Source organism: Pan paniscus, chromosome 10, assembly GCF_029289425.2.
Source record: "Pan paniscus chromosome 10, NHGRI_mPanPan1-v2.0_pri, whole genome shotgun sequence".
Lineage (NCBI taxonomy): Eukaryota > Metazoa > Chordata > Mammalia > Primates > Hominidae > Pan > Pan paniscus.
The window spans coordinates 37038281-37058948 of NC_073259.2; the positions used below are offsets into that span (position 1 = coordinate 37038281).

The window sequence follows — 20668 nt, forward strand, 5'->3', positions numbered from 1 at the left end:
GGCCATTTTTCTTTTCTTTTCTTTTCTTTTTGAGATGGAGTCTTACTCTGTAGCTGGAGTGCAGTGGTGTGATCTCGGCTCACTGCAACCTCTGCCTTCCGTGTTCAAGTGATTCTCATGCCTCAGCCTCCCAAGCAGCTGGGCTTACAGGCACACACCACTAGGCCAGGCTAATTTTTGTGTTTTTAGTAGAGGTGGGATTTTGCCATGTCACGCAGGCTGTTCTCGAACTCCTGGGCTCAAGCGATCCACCTGTCTTGGCCTCCCAAAGTGCCGGGTTTACAGGCATGAGCCACCGCACTCAGCTAACCTAGTGTTTTACTTTTTAGGGGGCAGGAAGAGGATTTTGCTTTTAATCATTATATGATAAAATTAGCACATCACAGATTATTTTAAGCAGAGTTATCAGGGAAGACTACATGTGTTAGTGTGTGATAGGTTTTTAATTTAGCTGGGAAGCAGTAAAGTATTAAATTTTTCTTGCATTGGGAAGAATTGCCACCAAAAGTAATAATTAAGGTTGGCCACCCTGTTCCTCCAAAAAAATAGTGATAGAATTTGGAGAGTGGCTCAGCCACTATGTGGCTTGAGTTTGAAGAAGGCCAAGAACTATGATAAATTGGCTCTATGGCTTGCCTTACATGGCCTGATCCATAGTGACGAGCTTGATGTTAAAGTTCAAAACAAAGGTTACTTACTGCTACTTTAGTTCCTCTCAAATTTTTTGGGATAAGTAAAACAGCTATTATCTCCATCTTACAGATGAGGAAACTTAGGCTATAGGGATTGAGTGGCTTAACAAATCAGTAGCAGTAGCTTAACATTCAGTAGCAAGTGACAGAATTAGGCATGACGTTAATTCTTCAGGCTCGCAAGTTCTTTCTGCTATACTGCACTACTTAGAGCATACCTGTCATGTTTTGTACTTTGGTATTTACTGTAATCCTTGGTTTTATTGTATTGAGTCTCAGTAAATGTTTATAGGTAGATTTCTAATGAGTCACCCTATAGTTTTTAGCTTTGGGTGGGTCCCTAGGAGAGAAATGATTTGCATAGTGGATTTCTGATATTTTTGGGATTCACCAGCTAGCAGAAGTAAAGCGGGCAGATTAGGTTTTATTGCATTAAATCCCAAGCGTTAATAAAGTTTTATCTGTCTCTCTTTTTTTTTTTAATTTTTTGTTTTTTGGTTTTTTGAGATAGGGTCTCACTCTGTTGCCCAGGTTGGAGTACAGTGGCATGATCACAGCTCACTGCAGCCTCAACCTCCCAGGCTCAAGCAATTCTCCCGCCTCAGCCTCCCGAGTAGCTGGGACCACAGTCATGTGCTACCATGGCCAGCTAATTTTTAAAAAATTTTTTTGCAGAGATAGGGTCTCACTATGTTGCCCAGACTGTGACCTCCTGGCCTCAAGTGATCCTCCTACCTCAGCTTCCCAAAATGCCAGGTTTACAGGTGTGAGCCACCATGCTTGGCCTTTCTCTTACTCTTTTCTTAGACACTTCTTTCCAAACCCTTGGCATCTCAGGTTTGGAGTCATTTAGCATTTATTGTCTACCGTATGCTAAGCACTATTTAATGATATGTATATTTACATACTGTATATTATCTAATTCTCACAACAGGTTTTTAGGTAATTTTAGGTATTTATCGCCATTTTCCTGAGGAAAAACAGAGACCTGGAGAGGTCAGGTAATTTGCTCAGGGTCTCATAGCTTGTAAGTACAAAACCAGGAGTTGAAGCTAGGACTTTTGGCTCTCAGCCCCATTGTCTTTCTACTATACTATGTTGCTGTGTGTTTGCATAAAGTTCTGAGACTGAAATTAGAGTATGGGGTTGAAGAGAGAAGAGGGCTGAGTGAAATGGTTTCCTATCATCTGTCCATGTAGCCAGTTTGTACATGTCTACTGTTGTAAGCAAGAGAAGTATCTTTCAAGTGAATCAGGAACTGGTGAGTAGGACCTGTTTGAAAAAAACCCCTGTTTAATGGAAACAGAAACTAACAGAGCCAAAGAGGACACTTTTCATTCAGCCAAAAGCTTTCTGAATGTTCACCAAGGGAAGAAATACATAAGATACATTAAAAAAATTGAAAATTGTTTTTTGTTTTTTTCAGTCTAATTCCAAGCTAAAGTTGGTGCGTAGCCTGGCAGTGTGTGAGGAGTCCTCCACCCCATTTGCTGATGGGCCATTAGAAACCCAGGTAGGTCATTTGCAGGAGTAAGTGTAGCTTTTGCGCTTGGCAGTTGTTTGGTAAGATGTAGTATGGCAGTCACAGCAACATCAGACTTGAAAATCAGGGTAGAAGGTACTTCAGAACAAAAGCTGTTGTAGTAAAACAGGGCATGGTCTCTCCTCCCAGCTGTGGGTTCCAGTGGCAGTAGCAGTGCTGACAGACCTGTGCCAGGGAGGAGGGGGACCCTAAAAAAGAAAAAAACCCCAGCATAGTGAGAGCATGAAGTATAGGTCTTCATATCTTGACCACCTAGGATGATGCAGACAAGAAGATCCCAGGGCTAGATCTTATTTTCTTATGTGTACCCTCCCCCTCTGGTGGTTAGAACCATTCCCATTCAATACCTATGCCAAGAACAGCCTGTGTAATTTGAGCTCTCCATAAAGTAGGTTGTGCTTGCTGGCAGAAAAAGCTGTGCCTCTACCCTCTTGATAGAAGAAAACTAAAACAGTTTAATTAGCAAAATAACACTAATCTATAAGAGAGAGCTGCCACCCCAAGATTTACCTTCTTTGAGATTCCAAGGGAGCTGCAAGAAAGTTAAAATCTTTTTCCCCCTTTGATTATCCTTTTTCCCCTTAAGGATATAATTCAATTGCACATCAGTTGCCCTTCTGACAAGGAGGAAGAAAAGTCCACAAAAGATGTCTCTGAAAAGGAAGACAAGGACAAAAACAAAGAAAAGATCCCAAGGAAGATGCTGTCCAGAGGTAAGGAGTTTTTCCCATCTCTCATCTGTTCTAGGGCAGTGCCCTTTACTTTTATCCTGAAGCCTGGCACCTGCTAGCCTTACTGGCCCATCAATTTGTAGTGTTCTGCTAACTTGGTTGCTTGAGGAGATGCCTAACGAGGTTACTTTCTTTGCTTCTTTAACTGAACCTGCCTTAGGAGCTCACATGCCACAGACAGCTACTCCATCTGCATTGGCATTATCCATAGGAGGACAATGTAGTCAATTCTGATTTTACTTGTGCTCTGGAATAATGGTAACATTGATAATCATTGGGTAGCAAATCCTCCAGATGCCATTTATATTTTGGTTTGGGGATGGCTAGGGTGATATTTATTTATTTGTTTTTATTTTTATTTTTATTTTTTTGAGACAGAGTCTCCCTCTGTCGCCCAGGCTGGAGTGCAGTGGCACGATCTTGGCTCACTGCAACCTTCGCCTCCCGAGTTCAAGCGATTTTCTTGCCTCAGCCACCTGAGTAGCTGGGACTACAGGCACATGCCACCACACATGGCTAATTTTTGTATTTTTGTAGAGGTATTTAGTTTTACTATGTTGGCCAGGCTGGTCTTGAACTTCTAACCTCAGGTGATCTACCCGCCTCAACCTCCCAAAGTGCTGGGATTACAGATGTGAGCCACTGCGCCTGGCCTGGTTTTTTTTTTTTTTAATAATGCAGATTTGCCTCTAATTATTAGACTGTCTTTGCCTTTAAACTCTTGTACTGGTAGCAAAAAGACATAGTCCATAAAAATGATAATTGATAAGAAAAGGCAAACAGGATTAAAAAATAATATTTGGGCATATTTACTGAGATTCTGGAAAATTCAGCCCTGACTGCCCTTACCTGGAATTTATTTTCCTTAATAAAACCTGCTATATTTTGATCAGGACATTCAGTAAATACCTATTGATGATAGATGGCTTTTCAGTGTAATATTGATGTAATACTATGGCCCAGATTCTTTCTTCTGTCATTCTGATGAGGAATTTTGGGATCTAGCACATCAAGGTCATTCTGGATTTTATGTTAAAACCCTGGAAGTTTGATTTTGCTTTCCTATTCTTTTTTCTCCTGGTTAGGTTGTGGACTTCTGCTTAGGATTAGATAGCATGCAAAGCAGTTTCATGTATTTTAATTTCTTTTGTTGTGGTGGTTCTAGACTCCAGCCAGGAATATACGGACTCCACTGGAATAGACCTACATGAATTTCTTGTAAATACACTGAAAAAGAACCCAAGGTAATAACATGATGGGTATAAGAGGAAAAGGGGTTAGGGGATAGCAAGATTCCAAGAGGCCAAACGGCTTCCCAGAATTTTTCCATTCTTAGAATCTAGGATGCTCATCTTCCTGTCCCCCTAGTATTTGTCAGGTATAGTTTTATATTCTGTGAGGGATTCAAAATACTTTCACATTGAGGTTTCTGTTTTCAGAAGAATTGGGAAAACTTCTGTGAAAGAAGAATGCAGAAACAAAGAAATATGAAGTCTTGGGAGTATACTGATTAAAAAGCACACATTGGGAGTGATAGTAAGAAGAGCTAAAATAAAAAGCACAGAAGGAAAAAATAATTGATTTGTACATAAGCTAAATTATAATTCCTTTAAAATTCTGTTTATAACAAGATGGAATACAGAATGACGATTAGATTTATAACGTGTGTTTATATGAATATGTTGTTAACAGTGAGATTTCTGATATGGCATAACAAAGTATATGATTGGAGGACCTGCAAAATGTATACTCGGGTTGTTTTTCTTTTTAAAAATATTGTAAAACAGGCAAGTGAGGCTTAGCAGCATTATGGTTCATTACTGGGTTTGGATATATACCTTTTTCAGCTTCTGTAATGAGCAAGTTGTGTTTTCAATCCCCGCTTTCAATGTCTATGGGAGGGCTGCTTTTTGTTTTGTTTTGTTTTGTTTTAATCTTTTTTAAACAGGGACAGAATGATGCTGCTAAAATTAGAACAGGAGATTCTGGAATTTATTAATGACAACAAGTAAGTTACTTGCATGAAATATATAATTAGAGGTGGGAGGGGGCACTGGAAATAAATTTAGGTACAATTTTAGGAGATGTTCCCCTTGAAGTGTGATTTTTGAAAACATACTGAAGTTTTTAAGTTATTATGTAGATTTGAGTTGAAAAATAATTTATATCTTTTCAGCAGCTTGCACTTGTCCCAGATTTTACTGTTCTTAAATGTCTTCCTTTTTCTTTGTCAAACATCATCCAGGTGGGTGGGACCTAGGGCTTAATAAGTAGTCTTTTTTTTGAGACAGTCTTTCTTTGTCGCCTAGGCTGGAGCGCCGTGGTACAGTCTTGACTCACTGCAATTCTGCCTCCTGGGTTCAAGTGATTCTTGTGCCTCAGCCATTGAGTAGCTGGGATGACAGGCACATGCCTAGCTAATTTTTGTATTTTTTGTAGAGACGGGGTTTCACCATGTTGACCAGGCTGGTCTTGAACTCCTGAACTCAATTGATCCGCCTGCCTTGGCCTCCCAAAGTGCTGGGATTACGGGCATGAGCCACTGCACCCAGCAATGAGTAGTCTTAATGAGGAAAGTAGGTCATAGTAATCTGCAGAATACTGTAGATAAAGAAACTGAGAAAAACCTATTTGGTTCCCATTTAGTAAATATCTATATTCCTTATAATATGTCTATTTCTCCTAAGAAACTTTCCACTTTAGACACTTGTAAGAAAAATTAAAATTGGTTGTTATTGCAGTTGTTTGTCTTATTTCACTTTTTTCCCCCGGGTTTCCCTTCAGTAATCAGTTCAAGAAGTTCCCTCAGATGACCTCATATCACCGGATGCTATTACACCGGGTAGCTGCCTATTTTGGGATGGACCACAATGTTGATCAAACTGGGAAAGCTGTCATCATCAACAAAACTAGTAACACAAGAATGTAAGGGAGGAAACCATGGTTTGGGAAGACTTCCCTGGGATAACCTGCTGGGTTGGAAGAGGAAGGTGTAGGATCAGGATGTCTCTTGCAGATGGCCAGGCGTGGTGGCTCACACCTGTAATCCCAGCACTTTGGGAGGCCAAGATGGGAAGACTGCTTGAAGCCAGGAGTTCAAGACCAGCCTGGTCAACACAGCAAGATCCCATCTCTATTACTTTAAAAAAAAAAGTTTAAAAATGGCCGGGCGCAGTGGCTGACGCCTGTAATCCCAGCACTTTGGGAGGCCGAGGCGGGTGGATCATAAGGTCAGGAGTTCAAGACCCGCCTGGCCAAGATGGTGAAACCCCGTCTCTACTAAAAATACAAAAATTAGCCGGGCGCGGTGGCAGGCGCCTGTAATCCCAGCTACTCGGGAGGCTGAGGCAGGAGAATCACTTGAACCCCGGTGGCAGAGGTTGGGGTGAGCCAAGATCACGCCATGCACTCCAGCTTGGGCAATATAGTGAGACTCCATCTCAAAAAACAAACAAAAAAAATTTTTTTAAGTATTTTGCAGGGAAGGGGATTGGGGTTGGGGTTGGTTATATAATTAATTCCTACTCTTTCTGAGCCTTGGAGATAGATTCTAGAGAGACTGATGTTTCATGAAGTCTGGCCCTAGCCTCTCTTCACTTCACTGATAGGACAGATATAACTATGGAGGAAGAGAAGTTATAGATGTATAAAGTACAGACCCTGAAGATTTCATTAAAACCTGCATGTGACTTTTTGGATTCCTTACTCCAGAAATTCCCTGAGTGTGAGTTGTGTAATTTAGGAGAGCTGTACCTAATAGGTCTGCTTCCTAACAAAACGGTCTTTGTCCTCCTTTCCTTTCACATTTCTCTCCAAATCTCAGCCCTGAACAGAGGTTCTCAGAACATATAAAGGATGAGAAGAATACAGAATTTCAACAGAGGTTCATTCTCAAGAGAGATGATGCCAGTATGGACCGAGATGATAACCAGGTGAAGAATGGAAAGGGGTGGGCCTATATAGAGAGTTTGCAGTAAGAGAAACTGGGAAGGGAGAAGAATTTTTGTGGGATGGAGAAAACTCAAAATATCTTAGTACGGAGAAATGTATTGAGCTATACGGAGTTGGCTTTGGCTTAATGTTGAGAACTGTTTATTTGTTGAACTGGATGCCACCCTCTTAGCCCTAGAGAGACATGGTGCTGAGGTTTGCTAGGTGATCTCATTTGGCCTGGAACTCCTTGGGTCTGCCACTGACTTCTAACACCACATCATTTGGAATAAAGCAAGGTTGATCCCTGCCTCAGCCTTGATCCAACTGTTGGTTTCATTCTTTTTTTTCTTTAATAGTTAGGGATTTCTTTGGGAACCACAAAAAGCTACTTTGTCCCACTTCAACTCTTATCCTAGCTTAGGGCTAGCCTTGAACTGGCAAAGTTGTGATCTAATTTACCCAATTATAAAGGTGTTTCTGATCCCTTTCTGCAAACTCCTTAATCTTTTTCCAACTCCTTCCACCAAGGTGAGTGAGTTAATTTGACATTTGATGCTGGGAACCTCAGATAGATCCCCTTTGTGATCCACTGCTGTGGGAATAAGAAGGGAACAGCCTATCCCATCCCTTTAAATGGGCCTGGCTATTGCTTTGACCTGAAGCCTACCCTTTAGATAGTAAGTGATTATTTGCGGGTTAGCTAAGAAGAAGATTTAGATCCAGCCTGCCTCTGCTTGGCCTCCAAAAGGGATTCGATTTGAAGAGCGTGGTTGAGTAGAGCCTACATGAATCTTGCTAATTAATAACTATAATAATATCTTACCTCTAGTGTCAAAATTAGTTTTCTTGGGATATTGTATGGTCTTGAGACCAGGACCTTTCCTGCTTGCTGCTTGAGTATTTGAGGGAGTCCTTTTGAGAAAAGTGCCATTATCTATTGTGGACAAACACACTGGGACTGATTGAAAACAAAGAAACATGCAAAAAGACAAAATTTAAAAAACGAGAAAGAGCCTTTCCATCCTGATGCCCTTCTCCATTTTCCCAAACCCTTTTTCTGTGGATCAGGAATTATTCAGGCCTAGAGGCACATTGGGGCAAAGTGGAGTCTGTCCCTATTGTGAACTTTTCATCTCTCAGCTTCAGGCTTGATCCAATAGGGTTGTTTCTGTGTACTTTCTGTCTGTGATGTTAATAATAAGCATAATAATTGCTATCTTATTGAGTGTTTTCCCTGAACTAGGCTGTGTTCTAAACACATTTGTATGCATTATTTCTTTTAATCCTCTTCACAACCCAGTGAGGATGGGGGTTATTATCCCCACTTTACATATAAGAAAACTGAGGCTAAGAAATGTTAAGTTACTCGTCTAAAGTTATATTACTGGGAGGTGGCAGAGCTGAGATTCTGCCTGACCTCAAAGCCCATTATGTTCTTTCTACTTTGCCATTGATTTACGTAGGGGCTGAGGACAATATAGCTCCTTGAGGCCCTGTGTCTTCTTGGAATGGAATTTATAAGAGGACATTTGGTAGGATTTAGGTTCTTGAAGCTAATGAGAACTAAATCTAGGCAAGGTTGATATTCTTGAAGTTATGGTTACCTTTGGAGATTGGTAAAGATCAGGAAGACCAGCCTAGAGCAGCAATCTCCTTAGTTGCTTCATGTGAAGCTTTCAAAGCCTCTGGGTTGGAAGTCAGAATCTTTTATAATCTGGTGATATTCATTTGATGAGTTTTCTCCCTTAGAACTCCTTGCCTTCAAGAGCAGGATGGATAAGGACACTCTATTACACCCTACCCTGGACAGTGTTCACCAATTACAGGCCAGGAGAGGAAAGATCATGATGAGGATTTAGATGGTAGGCTACTCAGAGGTGGTGATCTCCCCAGCCATCCCTTCTGGTTACCTCACTACATTTTCTAGAGAATGTAAGGTTCTTCTCTATCCTCTATTTTCTTATTTTCCTTGTCTATCTCTCTGTCTCTCCCCTTCCTCCACTGTACCTTACTTCTCTTCCTTTCTCTGCCCCTCTTTCTATCTGTTCTCCTTTTCTTTCTCTTTGTATTGCTCTGTTCTCTTTCTTCTTTATTTCTGTAATTTGTCTCTCCCCTTCCCCACCTCCAGTTAATATAGTTAAGTTCAGGAAAAAAATGCTTAGGCTTTGAGTTTAGCTTCGCCCTTGGGATTTCATTTCCAAGGCCCTCTTTGCTGAGCTGTGTGTGATTTGGGTCTTCAGGCCATGGCATTAGTGACTAAATAAGGAATAATGCCAGGTGCTAGTTCTATAAACCTCCTCCTCTACTGTTCAGCTCTGCTAAACACCTGTTTCTTCTCCCGTTCCAGCTTCCCTCTGTCCTTTGCTTTCCCTCTAAAGCAGTGTTGTTCCTTTTCCCAGGGCTATTTTCTCGATCCTTACTGACTGGAGGCTACCTGATTACTAGAGGGAAGCAACCCAGTCCTTATAAATAGTTGTTATTCTTGATACTGCGGGGGTGGGAGGGGTGGGGATTTGGAGAGTCCCCAGCCATCCAGAAAACCTGATCTCCCAAACTGCATGGTCAGATGTACCCAGTGAAACTTCTCCAGGACTGGAAATTTTATTCTTTTTTTTCCCATTTTTTTGATGGCAACTATAAACTTTCCCGGTTTCTCTTCCTTGCTGGTGTGCAGTGAGCTTGCAGTACGAGGAGAACTTAACTAGCTTAATTCTGCTCATCGATCTAGATCAGAGTTCCATTGCAGGATGGAAGGAGGAGCAAGTCAATAGAAGAGAGAGAGGAGGAATATCAAAGGGTCCGAGAGAGAATATTTGCCCGAGAGGTAAGTGTAGCATCTGAGAGTTGTCAGCCCATAGCTTTTAGCTCTTAATCGTTGGAACTGTGAATGGAATGAACCCTCCACAAATGTTTTTGGGTTTGTTTGTTTGTTTTATTTTAACCAACATCAGCCAACCCTAGATTTGATCTCTAAAACTAAATGTGGCTTATTGGGAAGCTGCAGATTTTCACTTATATTGTTTTCAATACATTCTGCCATATGGTATTCAAAGAGAACTATAACTTGGAGTGGCTGAATTTGGTAAATTTGCCTAGACTGAAAATAGAAATGGTTTTGGCAGGGTCTGAATCTTGCCTCTAAAACCCTCCTTCTGCTTACCCTCTTTCACTCCCTCTATCCATTTTAGGCATCTTTGCTTCTAAGTGGAAGACATAGTGTTCACACAGGCTGTACATTCATCTTGTTTGACCAGCCTCATTTTTAGGATATGTTGGTGATTGTTAGAGCACAGGTCTGGCATCCATCCTCTATGAGCTCCACATTCTACATGCACAGAGAGTACCACTATTCTCTCCAGTCTCTACCTGAAAAGGAAGTCTCTTTCTTCCTATATTTCTTACCTTGCTTCCTACAACAGGACTAGCTCCTAGGGCTAAAAGCCAACATGAATCAGTTTAGGCAATGTCACTCTTAAATGTGTGGACTATATCAAATATACTTGGTACCCCTGTATCTGGTTGCCTTTGCCTACCAGATTGAAGAGAAGAATAGCAGAAATTCAGGAAAGGTTGTGGGTGTACAAGAGGGATACAAATCTCCAGAAAATGTAGTATCCAGATATGAGCACCATCTCACAATCACATGAGTAACAAAAGAGGGAAAGCCAGTCTCCCTTCATTGTCAAAAGATGGTCAGGGTTTTCTTTGTTTTTTATTTTGTTTTTTTTTTTTTGTTTTTTTTTTTTAGATAGGGTTTCGCTTTGTCACCCAGGCTGCAGTGCAATGGCACAGTCACAGCTCACTGCAGCTTCAACTTCCTGGGCTCAAACGATCCTCTTGCCTCAGCCTCCCGAGTAGCTGGGATTACAGGCACGCATTACCACGCCTGGCTAACTTTTTTATTTTTTGTAGAGATGGGGTCTCACTATGTTGCCCAGACTGGTCTCAAACTCCTGTGCTCAAGTGATCCTTCCGCCACAGCCTTCTAAAGTGCTGGGATCATAGGCATGACCCACTGTGCCTGGCAAAAGATGGTCAGTTTTAATCAATATACTTAGATGAACACTACTCTCCTCCCATTCCCCCATTCTCCCCTTTCTCACCAAGGGGGGAAAATATATATATATATATTTTTTCATCATCATCATTAGTTTAGAAAAATACTGTCTCCAACTAAAAAACTGAACAACTCTATGTACTTGCGCCATTGTCTCAGAGATCCTCACTGGGAACTGATATACAGCAAACTTTCTGGCCCAAAGTCCAAGAAGGAATCTTCTTACCTCCTATTATGTAGACTTCCATTCTGAGTCAGAAAAGTCCATCTTCCAGATTATTCAACCATAGCCCAAAGAGGGTTCTCTACCTTTACCTACAAACCAGTTGGATGGAATGAGAGGAGAGATGTCATTTGTACACGGCTGTGGCCAGTGATAACCCCCTAAGTTGTGTACGGAACACGTTGGTGGTTAATAGCAGCAAGCACTGGTTGGGCACTGTGGGTCACGACTATAATCCCAGCACTCTGGGAGGCCAAGGCAGGTGGATCACCTGAGCTCGGGAGTTCGAGACCAACCTGACCATCATGGAGAAACCCCGTCTCTACTAAAAATACAAAATTAGCCAGGCATGGTGGCACATGCCTGTAATCCCAGCTACTCAGGGGGCTGAGGCAGGAAATCACTTGAACCCAGGAGGCAGAGGTTGTGGTGAGCCAAGATCGTGCCATTGCACTCCAGCCTGGGCAACAAGAGGAAAACTCCATCTCAAAAAAAAAAAAAAAAAAAAAAAGTAGCAAGCACTTATATAGCACTTACTATCTTTTAGGCATTGTTCTTAGTACTTGATATAGATGAACTCAGTCCTCATACTAGGCCTATGAAGTAGTTTATATTATTTTCCCCATTTTATAAAAGAGGAACTAAGGCTCATAAAGATTAAACAGCCACCTAAGTTCAGACTGCTAGTTAGCAAAAGAGCTAAGTAGTTGAATTCAGCCTGGCTCCAGAGTCTATGCTCTTAACCCCCTAATGTAAACCACCTCCCAATAGCTTGCTCTGCTCTGGGCTCTTTAGATTAAGAAGTACCAGTGACATCGTAACCTAGCTGACTATCTGTGATGTGTTCCTCTGCTTCACTTACACCTGGAAAATGACTGCCCCACTATGATAGCCATTAGCAAAGCTACAGATGTTCTGAAAGCACAGACAATTTATAATAGGGTATTAGAGCTAATTATGTACAACAGTGGACTGTATCTACCTACAACCATAACAAAGGCAAAGTTAGCTCTTCTCTTTTTTTTTCTCCTGATTTCTAGTCTTCAAGCCTCTACTAATGTATGTATTCTTTGTTAGATCCTTGTAGATTTATCACTTTGATTTCAGCACTTCTAACTCTTGTTGTGGTAGAGGCATCAGGAATCTCAGAAAGTCTAGACAAGGAACTATGGCCAAAGCCCATCATACTCCAAAGATTCCATGTGGAGAGGAGCCTGGCTAAAGGGAGCTGATTAGGGGTGGAGTTGTGGGGTTGGGTGTGGGAGCAGGAGGCAGGCCAAAAAGAAAGGAAGTGGCAAGAAGGGTGTTTGGATGGAAATGCTGCTGCTGCAGCCTTCTCTGGAGCCTGAGCTGTATATTGGAAAAGCTGCCCAGCATAGGCTCTGCTCTGCATGGAGCTCACTCTGCTCAGCAGCTGGACACTCTTGGTACCTTTTCCTAAAGCTTGGGAATCCACCACAATGCTCACTTCACTCAGCTCAGTGGCTTTGTCAGGAAATGATCCCCAAAGGGAATGTTTCAGGCTTTTAATTTTCTCATTTTTTCTAGGCCCTGAAAAGTAACTGCTTCCCCAATATCCCACCCTCCTTGGGTCTCAGGTCAGAATGTCTTTCATTTTGGCCAATGTAGGAGACAGAAATGGAAAAGCCATTGAGGATGATTTCCAAAAACAAAGTTTCTTTCTCTTGTCTCCCTTTTCCCTTCCTTTGAACACACTCTTTAGGACCAAGGACATCAGTTATTATTCCCAGGTTACCAATAAATTCAGAGCTAAAAAGGAAATAATAATTAGGGTAATACTTTCCTCTTCCTCCTTTTCACACTCCTGCCTTTGTCAGCCTCTTTTTTTAAAACACCTATCCAAAGGCTAAAACCACCAGATGTTTTTTCTCATTAAAGGTGAGAAGTCAGATTGGGTATGCGGGTGTGGGTCATCCTGTCCCTGGCCCCTCTCTCCCTGTTGGTGGGGTGAGCTTTGGTTTGAGGACCTTGGGTATTCATAGCATCATGGACATCCTTTTCGGTCATGCCATGCTGTTTTCTTATAAGTTATTTTCCGTTTTCTCCCCCTCACCTAGACTGGCCAGAACGGATATCTAAATGACATCAGGTTAGTACCACTTAGCATGTTCCCTGCTTCTCATTGAGCTTTGCCAGTGAGGTTAATATAATCCTGTAATGATGCTTTTCTTTGATGTTAACCAACAGACTCTCCAAAGAAGCCTTTTCTTCTAGCTCTCACAAGAGAAGGCAGATTTTTAGGTACCTCTGTGTGATCTATATCTCTCCTTTTTATTTTTAATTTTATTTTGTTTTGCTGTAATCTTTTCAGCAGAGTGGGTTTGCTCCATGCATGGCTGCTTGTGGAATAATTAAATTTGTGGTTTTTGCAACATTGGATATTTTTCCCCATTTAAAAAAATGGCTCCTGGTCAATGACTTTATTTTTATTGTTGCTGATTTCATTTCGAGTCCTAAACAGGTGGTGAAGGGGACCAAATAGGTGTGTCTGGGATAGGTACAGCTTCCTCCCAGAAATTAGCTGGAATTGGGCATTTTTGAAAGATTCAAACATATTTATGATAAGGTAAAAGAATGGGTGTCTTCTGGCTAACCTTTTCTGAATCTATGGAAAAGATGTGTAGACATTATTCCTGACCCAGCATAGGAATATTTTTTCTTAAAGATATCTTTAAGAAAAAATAATACATATATATATATAGAGAGAGAGAGAGAGAGACATATACGGACACCTTTATGTATGTAGTTTTCTCTTGAGGCAATGTAATGTGTAAGATGACCTCAGAAAGGACCTGGCCAGGCGCGGTGACTCACGCCTGTAATCCCAGCACATTGGGAGGCCGAGGTGGGTGGATCACGAGGTCAGGAGTTCAAGACCAGCCTGGCCAAGATGGTGAAACCTTGTCTCTACTAAAAATACAAAAATTAGTCAAGCGTGGTGGTGGGTGCCTCTCGGGAGGCTGAGGCAGAGAATTGCTTGAACCCAGGAGGCGGAGGTTGCAGTGAGCTGAGATCACGCCACTGCACTCCATCCGGCCTGAGCAACAGAGCAAGACTCTGTCTCAAAAAAAAAAAAAAAGACTAAGGGACCTCTCTGCCTTAGAATGGACTTAAAGTGTGTCCTTCATACGATTGTTCATTACTTACTCTGAATGCTGGTGCAACCTGTTGTATTAACTTCCCCAGTTCCCAGTGTTCTCCATTTCCCCACAAAGCAGGTATAAGACCCTCCCTTTCATTTCAGTCTCTCAATCCTACCCCAGAGGATAATACAAGGCAGTGGTAAGAGAATAGTGTCTATTCTGTTACCAACTCATTTTAAGTATATTCTTCCCAATTTACCAATAGAAAAACTAGAAAATACTGAGAACCTGAGTATTTAACACTAGAATTCAGCTCTAACCCCCTTTCCAAAGGGTTTCTCTCTTATTGACTACTACACTTGATAAGGACTGTCTGACTAACTTGGATTTGAGATCTCACTCCTAGTACTGTAGTTGTCCTTTCCCTGTTGTCCTTTCTAAAGCTAGCCAAACCTTGTGGAAATTGGGGTAGTGAGATTTCCCATTCTTGGGGTAGAGGATTTTCCATCTCTCTCAAGTCTTTTTTTCTTAGGCTGTCCTGCCCTGCGGTTCATCTGAAAACCCCAGGCAGAGAGGACCTTGCATTGTTGGTGGTAGTAGAGATAGATAGAGTCCCCTGCATTAAAAACAAAAAACAAAAAATCAGGATTCCTGTTCCACAGTCTACACTTCGGGGTCATAGATCATCCCAGGATAACTGTAAGAAATAGGAGTTTTAAACCAACTCCTATGTGTGAATTAATGCACAGTGCTTTACAGTCACCAGAGTATACTTTATCTGATTCAGTTCTCTCAACATCCTAATTTGGTCAGCTGGATTACATGTAAGAAAACAAAAGCAGAGAGATTTAAGTGGCTAGCCCAAGTTTACATGGCTAATAGAAGCAAAAATGGAGCTGATTCTTAGTTTAGTGTCCTCTTCACTACACCACACCAGCTCTCTACAGATGTCACCCCTTCCTCTCTTAGTAGTGTTACATTTGGAGCCCTAATCCAGATTCACTGGTTAGAATGATGCTCTTATTAGGGCTATGGACCATCAGACTACATCAAACTGTGCAGATAATAGCTTGAAGGATCTACTGAGTAGGTGCAGCCCTTTCCTCTCCAGACCTTTTTTTTTTTTTTCCCCGAGATGGAGTTTCGCTCTTGTTGCCCAGGCTGGAGTGCAATGGCATGATCTCAGCTCACCGCAACCTCCGCCTCCCAGGTTCAAGCAATTCTCCTGCCTCAGCCTCCCGAGTAGCTGGGATTACAGGCATGCACCACCACACCTGGCTAATTTTGTGTTTTTAGTAGAGACGGGGTTTCTCCATGTTGAGGCTGGTCTCAAACTCCTGACCTCAGGTGATCCACCCACCTCAGCCTCCCAAAGTCCTCGTATTACAGGCGTGAGCCACCGCGCCTGGCCCTCACCAGACCTTTTAAGCTACTGGTTTTCCAACTGAGCTTTGATTGAAGATCTAGGTCATCTAAAATGCAGCATCGTGGGTACTTAAGGGAATAACTTCTTCCTCTACTTGGGTACTAGTCCAAAACGCTAATGATTAGAAGCTGATCTTCTCTAATTGCCTTACACCTTTCTGGCCCAGTTTATGTTTGTGAAACAAATACCTGTAAACCAAACTCCATCATCCACATTGACAATAACTATGGCAGCTCCCCAGTTCTTTGGAAGAGTCTGCTCCATTGACAAATAAGCCACAGTGAGGCCTTACTGATGTTTATTGCCACCTCTTTCACAGGCATCTCTACCCATTCCCCAGACCCAACAAGCTGGACTTTTCACCAGCACTAAATCTGCTTGTAAAAACTAATCAGCTCTGATTTTACATGAATATGAGGTGTGACTGCTCTTTGTCCTTTACCTCCATCTCTCCAACATACACACAGCCCGATCCAGTGCTCAAAATTGAATCTGGGTAGCATTCCCTAATTATTTTTTTTGTAGAGAGGGAAAATTGATCTTTTTCCTGCCAAGACTCAACTTAGATTCTCCAAGTCTTAGGGGAGTAGTGTACTAACCCAGGTTAGTCAGATCATCAGGCAGTCTACATTTTGAGTGTTTGGTCATCACTGTCTTGGGGAAACTGGATTAGTATAGAAGTGCTGCCATTTTGGCCCTAGCTTTTCAAGGTATTTGGTTTAAAGTTGCCTTATTCACTGTCTACCTCTAGTAGCAAGAGAAAATAAATGGCAGGATTTCCTTTTCAGTGGAAAAGGCCTTTAGGACTTGTCTTGCAAAATTCAAGCTCTAATGTCTAATGAGCAGCCTCATCTATTGCCACTGCTGTATCCCCTTACCCCACAAACACACTCATTTTTATTGACTCCTCTTAGTGTGCTTGCCTTTGTCCATTGAGATGTAGCTGTTGTCTCTCACTTCAGGTCTGGTTCTGTTCCTGGAGAGTACCTAACTTATACTTCTTTCTTGTTTCCCATTCTACTTTTGGCATTCCAAAGGAAAGGGGTAAAGCTTTGGAGAAACAGGAATATTTTTTAATTCACTAACTACATAGAAGCATTTAAGTGCTTACACACACACACACACACACACACACACAGACACACAGACACACTCTCAGTCTTGGGGTTGCAGAGAAGAATTAGCATGTTCCTAACCAGTTGTGCCAGTGTATTCTTAGTTCATCGTGATTGGCTTGACTAAAACCTAAAAGAAGGACCCTAGCATGTATTTTGCCCATTTTTCCTACAGTGCCTTTGGAGTAGGTATTCTAATAAAGAAAGGTGTTTTCTTTAATATTAATGCCCTTAAGAAAAATGCCTTTCTCTATTAAAATAACTCTGAGCCTAGTGCCTTTGGAGCCAGTGGGATTGGAATGGGGTTTCCTATTTGCTTTTGATGGGATGGTGGTAAAAAGAAGGGAGCCCAAACTGCAATGATTTTTTGCTTAATTATTCCTCGGTATACCTACCAAAATCTTTGTAATTGTTGTCATTTGGTTTCCTTAGGTCATTAGTTGTTGGGGATGTGGGGTATGAAAGAAAAATTGCTGGTTCTTGGTTGCTTAATGATTAAGAAGCAGTGAGAGCTCAACAAGACAGGGTTTTCAGGCCAACCTGGCTATCTTGAGGCATACAGCTGTTAATAATCATAGACAGTGATTATAACATCAAGATAACCCTGCTGTTTACAGAGCCAAATAAGAGAGGGAGAACCCCTTTCCTTAATAGTTTTGCTTAGGGAGATAGGATTATGAATATGAAGGCAACTAGGCACAGTCAACCCCCCTGCTCTTCGCCATCCTGAGTCCCAAGAGCATATTTGCTGAAGACTTTAGCCCTTAGAGATCCTGAAACCAATTGTTCGCAGACAGTAACATGGAATTTCCACAAAACAGTTGGATAAATCCTAGACTATCAAACTGAGTTTTCCATAGTTAGTGCCCCTTTAGTTCACTATACTCTTCTTGCAACTCCTGGAAGGGTGGCCATAAGCAGCACCTCTGCTGGCTTAGACATGTGTTATGTGGAAGACCCATTGTGGGTTTTATCCATGTCATTGGCTCCTGCGTTTTAGCAATAGCAACTTCTAGGAGTCCTTTTATTTTAAGAACTTTCAGAAGGAACTGGTACCCCTCTGTTCCCCATTATTTCTTGCATGTGTGGGATTACCCTCAGAGGGTGGGGAAGAGACCACAGCCAATCTCAGCATCATGTATATGGTTTCCCATCCACCTCTGGTCTGATGTATTAAATTAGTTGCCAGTGCACTGTCTTCCAGATTTGCCTCTGTGTTCTTTGTTACTGTACTGGATCTTGTTCTGTCTGCTCCCATCAACTCTTAGTTGGCCAGCCAACTAACAATAAGTCAGTGTCCATCCTCCCTTTAATTCTTACCCATTCTTTGTTATTGAGAGAATAGAAATGAATTATCTCCTAGCCCTTCTGCTAAAGTGGTGGGTGGGAGGTGCTCTGACCACTATGGTCTCTGCAGGGGGAACCGTGAAGGGCTGAGCCGCACCTCAAGCAGCCGCCAGAGCAGCACAGACAGCGAACTCAAATCCCTGGAGCCACGCCCTTGGAGCAGCACAGACTCTGATGGCTCTGTCCGGAGCATGCGACCCCCTGTCACCAAAGCTAGCAGCTTCAGTGGAATCTCTATCCTTACCCGAGGTGACAGCATCGGCAGCAGTAAAGGCGGCAGTGCGGGAAGGATCTCCAGGCCAGGTATTACAGCTTCTTTTCTTCCATGTCATACCCATCCCTTCTTGCTTGTCTCCTGTGAAACATCACTGATATTTACTTTTTTTTTTTGAGACAGAGTCTCCTCTGTTGCCCAGGCTGGAATGCAGTGGTGTGATCTCAGCTCACTGCAACCTCCGTCTCCCGGGTTCAAGTGATTCTCCTGCCTCAGCCGCTTGAATAGCTGGGATTACAGGCTTGCGCCACCACACCTGACTAATTTTTGTATTTTTAGTAGAGGTGAGGTCTCACCATGTTGGTCAGGCTGGTCTCAAACTCCTGACATGAGGTGATCCGCCTGCCTCAGCCTCCCAAAGTGCTGGGATTACAGGCGTGAGTTACCACGCCCAGCCCATATTTACTTTCAATAAAACATTTGTCCCAATATAGTTTCCTGGAAACCTAATACAGCCAGGGGAAGGGACATTTGAATTTTGGATCCATTGTCCTTGCTTGGATTTAGTCCTCCTCATTTTCTTTCAAACCTTCTGCCTGATTGGAAAAAAAAAAAGAATTGATTGTGATTAGATTATTTTCTCTGATTTTCATGTAAGGTGGAACATCCATATCAGCCCAGGTCTCAAGTTATATACTAAGATGAAAATGATAGCCACTTTCATTCTATGACTCTTGAGATTGTAGAGGCTTTGTAGAGCAGAGGGAATCCTTAGAGTTTAGTAGTTTGTAATTAATTGATACCAGCTAATAGGCTAGAATTTAGAGGGATGCTGCTATGGCTGCTTCTCCGGAGCTCAGTCACTGGAAAGGAGCAGACACTCCTATGTTCCACATGAAAGCTCTGTAACCACCCATCAGCTCTCCTGCTACAAAACCTTCTCTATCTATTTCTGCTGCTCTCTTAGCAGAAGGGCATTTAGACCTCTATTTCATCATCCTCCTCCCTTTGAAGAGTTGCTTGAATCTCATCCCAGAAGTTCTGTAGTTATCCTCAGAAGACATCAGTAGTGCTGAAGATTTTGCCTCTGACCCCTAGGTCTCTGCTGCCCTTCTCTGTTACCTCCTTTCTAGTCCCACTGCCTCAGCCTTTATCCACGCTTTTATTTTCTTTTATGTAATTATGACACTGGCGCCCAAACTGATATCTCTACTCCATTCTCAGCTCTTTTTATGATTTTTTTTTTTGCTTTTTCAAGAGTCGGGGTCTTGCTGTTATCCAGGCTGGATTGCAGTTGCACCATCACAGCTTACTGCAGCCTTGAACTCCTGGGCCCAAATGATCCTCCCACCTCAGACTCCCAAGTAGCTGGGATTACAGACATGAGCCATTGCATCTGGTTGCTTAGCCCTTTTTAGAGCCAGTTTGCCAATCTAAAACAGATCTAAACTCATCAGTAGTCTTTTAAAAATGTTCGTTTCTGCATCATCACCTGAATAGTAAAATCCAAATTACTTAATATAGCATAACTTCCTGACTCCAGTTTGCCATTGCTGTCTAATTTCCAGATCTTTCCTTCTTTCCAACCATTTCTTTCTTTCCTTTTTTTTTTTTTGAGATGGAGTCTTGCTCTTGTTACGCAATGGCACGACCTCGGCTCACTGCAACCTCCGCCTCCCGGGTTCAAGCGATTCTCCTGCCTCAGCCTTTCGAGTAGCTGTGATTACAGGCACCCGCCACCATGGCCGGCTAACTTTTTGTATTTTTAGTAGAGATGGGGTTTCACCACGTTGGCCAGGCTGGTCTCAAACTCCTGATGTCAGGTGATCCACCCACCTAAGCCTCCCAAAGGGCTGGGATTACAGGCATGAGCCACCACACCCAACCAACCATTTCTTGAATATGGCATTAGCTTTGTTTCCTCTTGGTCTTATAAGCATCTGTCATTCTTCAACCCCAGCTTTCCTGCTGACCCCTCTTTAAATCCTTTCCTGACCCTCCCAGGAGTTTTTGCTTCCTCATCTTTGCTTTCATGCAACTTTGTCAATATCACTGATGTATTCCTTATCCTTATCAGATTATAATTGTCATGTGGATGTCTATCTCCCATCAGAAGTTCCTGTGCTGTTGGCTGGGCATGGTGGCTCACACCTGTAATTCTAGCACTCTGGGAGGCAGAGGCAGGCAGATCACTTGAGGCCAGGAGTTCGAAACCAGCCTGGCCAACAAGGCAAAACCCCATCTCTACCAAAAACATCAAAATTAGCTGGGCGTGGTGGTGGG

The 20668-nt window shown here is 42.3% G+C and overlaps 1 protein-coding gene across 38 annotated transcripts in view; it reads left to right on the plus strand.

Annotated features, from left to right (window-relative positions):
* R3HDM2 (R3H domain containing 2) overlaps positions 1–20668 on the plus strand; it is a 177596-nt gene that overhangs the window by 129221 nt on the left and 27707 nt on the right. For 14 of the 38 annotated variants that reach the window (XM_034935587.3, XM_034935586.3, XM_034935596.3 and 11 more), the window contains 10 exons: positions 2119–2205; positions 2822–2948; positions 4132–4210; positions 4915–4974; positions 5751–5891; positions 6790–6898; positions 9628–9723; positions 13258–13289; positions 13388–13441; positions 18242–18474. In XM_034935587.3, coding sequence (XP_034791478.2) covers positions 2119–2205; positions 2822–2948; positions 4132–4210; positions 4915–4974; positions 5751–5891; positions 6790–6898; positions 9628–9723; positions 13258–13289; positions 13388–13441; positions 18242–18474 — 1018 coding nt within the window. The remainder of the gene's footprint in view (positions 1–2118; positions 2206–2821; positions 2949–4131; positions 4211–4914; positions 4975–5750; positions 5892–6789; positions 6899–9627; positions 9724–13257; positions 13290–13387; positions 13442–18241; positions 18475–20668) is intronic. The other 24 variants (XM_034935611.3, XM_034935603.3, XM_034935612.3 and 21 more) reach the window with 4 other exon arrangements.